Source organism: Lathamus discolor, chromosome 12 (genome assembly GCF_037157495.1).
Source record: "Lathamus discolor isolate bLatDis1 chromosome 12, bLatDis1.hap1, whole genome shotgun sequence".
In the NCBI taxonomy this organism is placed as follows: domain Eukaryota; kingdom Metazoa; phylum Chordata; class Aves; order Psittaciformes; family Psittacidae; genus Lathamus; species Lathamus discolor.
The window spans coordinates 11,800,750-11,808,993 of NC_088895.1; the positions used below are offsets into that span (position 1 = coordinate 11,800,750).

The following is an 8,244-nucleotide window of genomic DNA, read 5'->3' on the forward strand; positions in this document are numbered from 1 at the left end:
CCAGCAGCAGAGCAGTTGATCCAGAATCAGCTGCCATTTCTTCTTCCTGCCCACAACACAGGATGGAATTTGACTGAATTCCTGATAACCTCAGAAATACTTAATAAAAGCTTTGTGGTAAAAAGGTACTTCTTTAAATGAAATTAAATTAAAAAAAGTTTTTTTTTAAAGAATTTGTTTATTCTCGAACCTGGGTCAGATTTCCCTTCACGAGCCATTTTTAAATGTACACCTTTGAATTCAATTTGACGCGTTCTACACAAAAAATATTGGCACACAACAGTCGCGCTAAGGTGTCAGAGCCACCTTCTCTGAGGAACTGCTGCAAGTGTTTGCCCGAGGTTGGAAAAGCTTTACCTGGAACATGAAAACCTGTAACAAATCTTAAATTAATCGTACAAAACTGCTGTGTGTTACTTGTAGAGGCTCCCCCCTGGAAAAGACCCCAGCCCGCCCCCCCCCAAAATGATTACAACTAATATACATCAGTCACAACGTAATCCTGGCTCAGCACCCACGGCAGACGCTGCTTTACGTTTGAAACCAATCATCAGATAACGAGGAAAGAAACTTTGTACAAAACCAAATCTACACGTGCCTGGAAAAGAAAACACGCCGGTAGTTATAGCATCAGAGTGAGAGAAGGGCAGAGGCTGCCTTAACTTAAAGACAAGGGCTGCATAGCATCGCAATAGACTCCCAGAATCATTAACCCTTTCGCACCAGGAATCCAGGTTTCCTGAACAAGAACGCGTTCCTCATTGGCGCCAACCATCTAAGCTTTGGGCCTGCAAAAACCAAAGGGTTAACCATGGTCTGCCAAGACACTGCACACAATTGGCTTTGACATAAAACCTGTGAAAGAGTAAAACAAAACCGTCTGATGAACATGTGATCATGAGAGGATAAAATATCTTTACATATTGACTAGTTAATTTAGAACTTTGGGAACAGCCTGATGTAATGATTACATCAAGAGTGGTTACTGAAGACTCTTTTAAATAGCAACTAGGCATGAATACTAGATTGAAGTGGTTATCCGTCCTCTATTCATTATCAGAATAAAGTTCCAATCACTCTTCTTGGCAGTTTACATAGGCAAAAAAGGGATTATTCCCATTTTTAACACCTATTACAGGGTTGGAGATGTCAAAATTGCAAAACAGTCATGTTAGGGCCTTGTACCGTTTCCTTAGAACTGCAAGTGCTCATGAAAACAGGGCAAAGAGTTAGAAAAGACATCAATGGTGCTTGTTACTACAGTGGATTACAGCATTTGCAGCTTGCTTGGACCTTGCTTAGCACACAGAGTAGGCAGATTTGAAGTGAAAAAAGTTATGCCAATTAAGTGACAAGATTTCAGCACAGCTTATGCTACAGAAGATATATAAAACCAATTCTTTTTTAACTAGGAAGGAACAAAAGCAAGTTTTACAGTTCAGTAAAGAGGGTTCAGAAAGTAAATGACTCTTTTTGTGACCAGGATGTTTGGTAGACAGTGAACTGAAATCCGGGACCAGAAAAGTACTCTTAAACAACCCTTCGGACTTCAAAAAACCTCTTCAGATAGTAGATTTGTCCCAGTGTCATGGCAACTAGTACAAGAGCTTCAAAGAATGACCAGAGAACCACTCTGCTGTTTGTGTTGTCATTAACTGTGGGGAGAAAAGAAAGAAAAAAAGCAGTAAGTAACAAAGCATTTAAAACAAATTTCAAACACATTTTGTCATCAGAACGCTGCACATAAACCACAGGTATTTGTATCACATCACTGCAAGTGGCCTAGAAAGACTCTGCAGACTTAGAGATGAGATTTGAAACTGAGGGTGTTTTTCCAAAGAGTTTACTATGCAAGCAGATGTTTTAACCAACCTCAGCTTTGGATACAGGCGGCAGCACCTCTACTCTGCCCACCTTCAAAGAGGTCAGACAGAAGCTTGTAGCTTCCAAACAGATATCTGTAGGTTCAAAAAGTTGAGGGGCCAACGCTTTAGGATAATGTCGTGTGTTCATATTACAAATATTTGCCCTTTATTCTCATTGGGCTTCCCCTAACGCGCCACTTGGTGCTCTCAGTCCCACTTTACAGCTGTATTTCAGACTGTGGGAGTTGTGACTGGAGTTCATCACACCTTACTTGGAAAGAACAGTAGCTCTGCTCTGCCTCAATGAAATATTTAACACAGATTTTGGCTCAGTTATTAAGCCACACCTACTTCAAGGATGAAGTAGTAGTTCAACCAAAGTCTATCCCTGGGAGCCAGCACTGCCCACATCTGCATGAACATGCCATTCAAAGAACCGGAGAACCTGCACTAATTAGGCAAAGATATTGTGCACAACAATCTTCATTACATGAGGGGTTAGCCAACTTACAGATGATTGCAACACCAGCTACATTCAGTATTGTAGGGGCAGGGCTTTCAGAACTTGGTCTAAGTGTTTTTCCTGGAACAGCTTTCATGGACTTGCTTTAAGCCACATTCTATAAATTCACTTGAGAGTGGAGAAAGCATTTAAATCAAAGACACGTACTTGCTCTATGTATTCTTTCACGAACTTCCATGTACTCCTGTTCATGCTTTACAGCCGTCATGGCCACTGCTAACTCATTAATCATCTCTTCTAGCTTGTTCTGATGAGCTGCAGAATAATTTCAGAAGCATCAGAAAATGTGTTACTGACACAGAAAAGCAGTTTGTTAGGATTTATGAACAGGTAATACTTCATTTCCTGTGGCAGAAAAATGCAGTCTGTACAGCTGAAACTTTTTATCCTTACAGCAAAGGAACAGTTTAGTTTTCATAGCATCACTTCTCCTAACGGGTCCCTATGGTATTTAGTAAGTGGGGAAGCATCTTCCTCCACATCTGACCAGAAAACACAAGACACGATTTAGAATCAGTACAGACCACTGATTTCCAGTATGGGCATACTCTTCCAAAAAAATGGAACACAAGAACACATAAAATCAATACCACACACTAGTATCAATTTTGCCAAGATTGTCCAACATATTCCAAGCAAATTATCTGAACATCACAGCTTTTCCTAGTTGTTAAGCTTGCAAAAAAAATGGAACGACAGAGTTTAGCTTAAGATCATGATGCTGGCAAAACGAGATCACTTTTTGAAGCAACATATCACATCTTGTGATCTTCCAGTCTAGCTGAAGCACAGCATTCAGCAGAAACGATGCCAAAGGGGCCTGGCAGAGGGCAGGACTGGCTTCAGGTTCTGGTGTGTTGTGAAAGCAGAAGAGGAGGAAAACATCAAACCGATAACAGAAAACTAGCTTGAGAGAAGCTCAGCAAATAGAAGGATCAGAGAGCTAGGATTTAGTGATTTGCCTGTCAATCACAGGATCTTTTAAGTACATTCATGCTCACAGAACTGTCCCCTTTTAAGTTATTCAAGTCACTTCCAAAGTTTTCTAGCACCAAGAGAAGTTCAAGATGTCATCCCACCAACATGCCCTGGGCCATCAGCTCTTAAAATGAAGTCACAAAACCCAACACGTTTCCCACTGAAGGGACATACCTGACTTTGAAGCTGCTTTATTACATTGTTAGTTATAAATTGTTTCAGATCACAATCTGAAAACAAAGCTCTTCAAAATACACACCTCATGGGGACCAGTCAAAAAGAGGAGCAGAAAACATCACCCATACAAGTTATAGTTAAACCCTAAATAGTTGTACGAACCACATTCACTTTGCTAACATCATCAACCCCTTATTTTCATGGTCATTGCAGTAAGTGCAGTTTATTAGTAAGAAAAAATTACACTCACAAGGACTGCTCAAACCCACTCTGAAAAATACACTCCAGAAGTGCCTTGAAAATGAAAGCTGCATTCATATTCTTTGCAACAGCTCAATCCAGACTCAGTAACAGCTATAACCGAGTCTTTAAAGGAATAAATCAAAAGTTAGGGATTTATTATTTTTTAAGTGATATCAAGCACTGACTGCACAGTTATTTACTTGCCAAAACAGACAACAGGACTTTACTGCCTTCCTAGCTAGTGATTGCTAAATAAACCCTTGTAACTTGTTACCCACATTCATTTCTTTTACAGCAAATGGCAAGTTTCAAGTGTTTCCCCTTGTAACGTTACTGATAATTCATAACCTAAAAGAAGGTTACTGCTTCCAGAAGTCCTTGATTACTCAACATCCACTTTTGCAACATAAAGCAAGCACAGTCTAAAATATCCAATGTTCTTGGATGTTCAGTGTCTAATTTCACCTAAAACTCCCACCTCCTTAAGACTTACTGTCAGAGACAGTTCAAGGACCTGATCCCAAGTGTTGCTAAGTATATAAACCTCTCGATGGAAGCTTGCAGGTGCTCAGCATTGCTCAGAATCAGACCTTCTATGTAGTTTATTAAAGACATTCTCATGCTACAAACCGATGTTACAGAGAAAAGCAAACGTTAGCTGTTAGTGAATAAACATATGCCAAAGACAAGATGCTAATGAGCTTTCAAAAAGCAGTACACATACCATCCCAGGTATCTCCACCACCTAGAGGAAAGTGTAAGAGATGAACACAAGTGCAGGACAAAAGGCTGCAGATAAAACACTCATTTATACAGCTAAGACAAAAAATTTATATTAGCACATTTATCAAAGAGCTCAACTAAGGCATGTAGGAGCCTATGTACTGCTGAGCAAACTAGAAACAGGAGAATGAAACTAATGAAAAGACTAAAGGAGGTGGGCATTAGTTTCTGCAGATGGCCAAGTGATTCTCTGGTGATTTTTTGCATTAAACCACGTAAAGAGGTCTAAAACCACCCAAATTTTAGCTGTGCAAGAGAACAGCTAACTAGAGAGTCTGAAGAAACAGCAATTCTGAGATTCGTACTCAAGTTCAGAAGCCATGCATGTAGGGAATAGCTCTCAAGCCAGAGCTAATTCCTTTCCAGAAGTCTTCCTCACCTTCTGTCTCCATGTCCTGCCCCTTTGGAGCTTCTCCAATATCAATAGTGAACATCACTATCTTGGGAGTCATGGTAGACATTCTGTTGCTAAAGCAAAACTTGTAAGTTCCATCCATGTGGGCAGCAAACGTGTATTTTCCACTGGACTCTCGATCACCTTTATAAATTCCTTTATTATCAGGCCCTGTGATCTGGGGAAAACAAAGTGTCATATGTTTGAATTGAAATACAGTGGGTTCAAATAGACCCTTACAACACTGCATGCATGTGCCAAAGTTATTCAGTCAGAATGACCAACACCATGTGTAATCTGGTTTGGCACTCTTCATACTTTCCCTCCCACAACTCAAAGGCAGTGATGTATTTTCCTGCACATAGATCTTTGTAATAAACTTCTTGGTAAAGAAAGTCACACAAAAGCCTCTCTCCTTGTCCAAGATTACACAGGCAAGATAAGAAGCATTCAGGAACAAGCAAACCACAAGTTACGTACAGCCCTGGCTGTTTGCTACATGAACAACTGCAGAAGGATCCTCACTGCTGATGTCTGAAGGAAAAGACGTTCTCCCACACATCAGTGCTACTTCAGGCACGCACCTGTGCACTGCTGCAGTGACCACTCCAAACGGGCTATCGCATTGAGTATCAGCGCTCAGCATCACTGTGATTCTGAGGCTTCCACTTCATCAGGCCAAACTCTGCTGCCGAGTTTCCACCGAAGCCATTTGAATGGGATTTCGGTTTCCTCTTCCCGACTGCCCCGTGTTAGAGCCATGTGTCGTTTTAAGTCATTATACTCACTCCCAGCAACAACTCTCTCAGGTTTAAGTTACCCCAAACGAACAACTCTCCGCTCCTCACCAAGACGAAAGGAATCCTTATTTACTCTTCTCCTGATCTGATGCCTCGCCGAGGAAAAGGCCTTACCTACACCTCTCAAGATGGCAATCACCCCGATTAAAGACAACGCCTTTCGACTCGAGGGGAGACACGCGGCTCCCGGAACAAGCAACGCACTTTTATACAGAGCAATCCTGCTCGTTCCTCCCGCCGCAGCGTTCAACGTGACAAGTCTACACCGAGCCGGGCAAGGCAGGAAACCTCCCGAGAACAGCCCTGGGGGCAGGAACGGCACAAGCGGCCGTAGGAAACGCATCCCGTCGAGGCGGCTCCTCTTCCGCTCCGAGACCGCCCGCACCACCGCGGGGGGGGCCCGGTCAGCACGCACGGAGCCCCCGCAACGAGCCGGGACCGCACGGAACTCCAACCCACACCGGGCACTGCCCCGGCCTCCCCACCTCACAGGCGGCGGGGAGCGAGCGCGGCCCAGCCGCGGCGCTCGGCCCTCACCTCCACGTCGATGTCCAGGAAGCCCCCCTCGGCCACCTCGAAGATGAGCCCCATCTTCGTGCCGGACGGCACCCGCTCCAGGAAGCACTCCTCGGCGTGCGCGTCGATGCTGACGAAGTAGGCGGCAGCCGGGGCCGCGATGGCGGCCAGCAGCGCCAGCACCGCCCGCACCGGCGACATGGCGGAGCCCAGCGGCAGCGGGCACCGAGCGGCGCGACGGCAGCGGCAGGGGAGGGGGAGCTTCCGGCTCTCGGCACGCCCCTTCCGGGGCACGGGGCCGCCGCTCATAGGCCAGCACAGCCCCGCTGCCACGTACGGGCTGTGCTACGGCGGCCGCTGAAGGACCAACCGCAGAGGGACCGCCTAACCCCTGAGGCACGCACGGCGCGGCGCGGGGGGCGGAGCCCCTGTAACGGAACAACCAATGAGCATGGAGCGGGGGCGGGGCCGTGAGGGCCTGAAGCCAATCAGAACGGGGTGGGGAGAGCTGGCCTCTCAGAGAGCGCGCCATTGGCTGCACGCTGTCTGTCAAGCGGGGCAGTGCCGGGTCCCGGCGGCAGCCGCCGCTGTCCTGTGCGGCCGGGCAGGGACTGGGGAAGGAGCTGACCATCGAGGGGGTGACGGGGAAGCCCAGCTTGTGGGTGCGCAGCGAACGCAGTCCGGGCTCAGGGCAGGCTCCTGCATCCCGGTGTGAAAGCCCTCTCTGCGTTGTCATGCTTAAATGCTGCTTGTCAGTTAACACTTGCAGTCGGCAGTACAGAAGGCAGTGCTGGAGCTGAAGAGAGTCTGTTTTCATGACTAGCTGGTTTAATTAAAGATTTAAAGACTCAAACACAGTCTGGCTTTCCGGTGCAATATTTATGCGCCTGAGCTTGCCAAGTGAGCGCCAGTTGTTGTAGTCCTGGTTATAATGCTCAGACGTTGTGTTTGTGTGACAAATGGAGTCCAATTACTTGATTAACATAAGTGAGTTTGCTCATCTCAAGCTGCTAGGTCCAAGCGGCAGAGCTGGATGTGCCAGTGCAGGCTCCGGGCATGGAAAGGAAAGATGCTGGCAAGAGGAAGGTGAACTTGAAGAGCTACAGGTCACGTATGCGAGTGGCAAGAGCCCTCTCCTGTCCAGGCGCTGAAAACTTCCATGGTTTCCAATGAGTCTGGATTGAGCCAAGCTTGAACCTGCTGCTTCCCACAGCATGAACTGCTGTGCTGGTTTTCCATCTGTCTCAGTAGGGATTTTACTCTTCCCACCAGCACATTCTCCGCGTCATTACTTTTTCCCTCTATGTACATTTACACTTAATGATGAGAACCCGTTTATACTGAAGTCTGGTGGTGTGAACTCTTTCTCTCATCTCTGACTTGGACAAAAGGATGATTTCACAGCGTATCTGTCCCCTGAGGTACTGCAGAGTGTTCTCCAGATGTTCTGCTCATGCTGCTGCCCCTTCCTGCGCTCCCATAAGTGCTGTTTGCCAGGGAAGGATAACTGTTACAGGGATGGATGGGCTGTTATTCATCCTACTGCTCTCTCTGGAACTTTGTGCAATACCCTGCAGCGATCAATTTTGGCAGTAAATTTCATGAGGGATGTTAGATACATGTGCACAGGCTGTCATTGATTATTATTAAAGTTAGGCAACTGAACATCAAACTCTGATGCTTGGAGGCTGGCGTGTCACTCTGGCTGCCCAGCTCCAGGAATGTGAGCACTGGGCAGTATGGGAGGAAGGCTGAAGTTTTGTAACCTGTGGCCTAAGGAGATGTTAACAGTATTGCCTGAGAAAGTTTGAGTGTCACAGTGTTGCATTTCCTGTCATTCGCTCCTCCCATTCCCTTGTATTGGTGTTTTGCCCTCCCTTGTGTGACAAACAGAGGATGAATGCCACATCCACAACATGCAGCACCTATCAGTCAAAGCTTGGCTTTTGCAACTTCAGTTTTATT

The 8,244-nt window shown here is 45.8% G+C and overlaps 1 protein-coding gene across 1 annotated transcript; it reads right to left on the reverse strand.

Annotated features, from left to right (window-relative positions):
• Positions 1-158: 158 nt before the first annotated feature.
• Positions 159-6,559, reverse strand: TMED2 (transmembrane p24 trafficking protein 2). The gene is made up of 4 exons (XM_065693079.1): positions 6,301-6,559; positions 4,949-5,141; positions 2,536-2,643; positions 159-1,655 (listed from the first exon to the last, which is right to left on the reverse strand). Exons 1-4 carry the CDS (start codon positions 6,478-6,480, stop codon positions 1,531-1,533), a joined length of 606 nt encoding a protein of 201 aa, XP_065549151.1. The 5' UTR covers positions 6,481-6,559; the 3' UTR covers positions 159-1,530.
• Between the last annotated feature and the right edge of the window lie 1,685 nt (positions 6,560-8,244).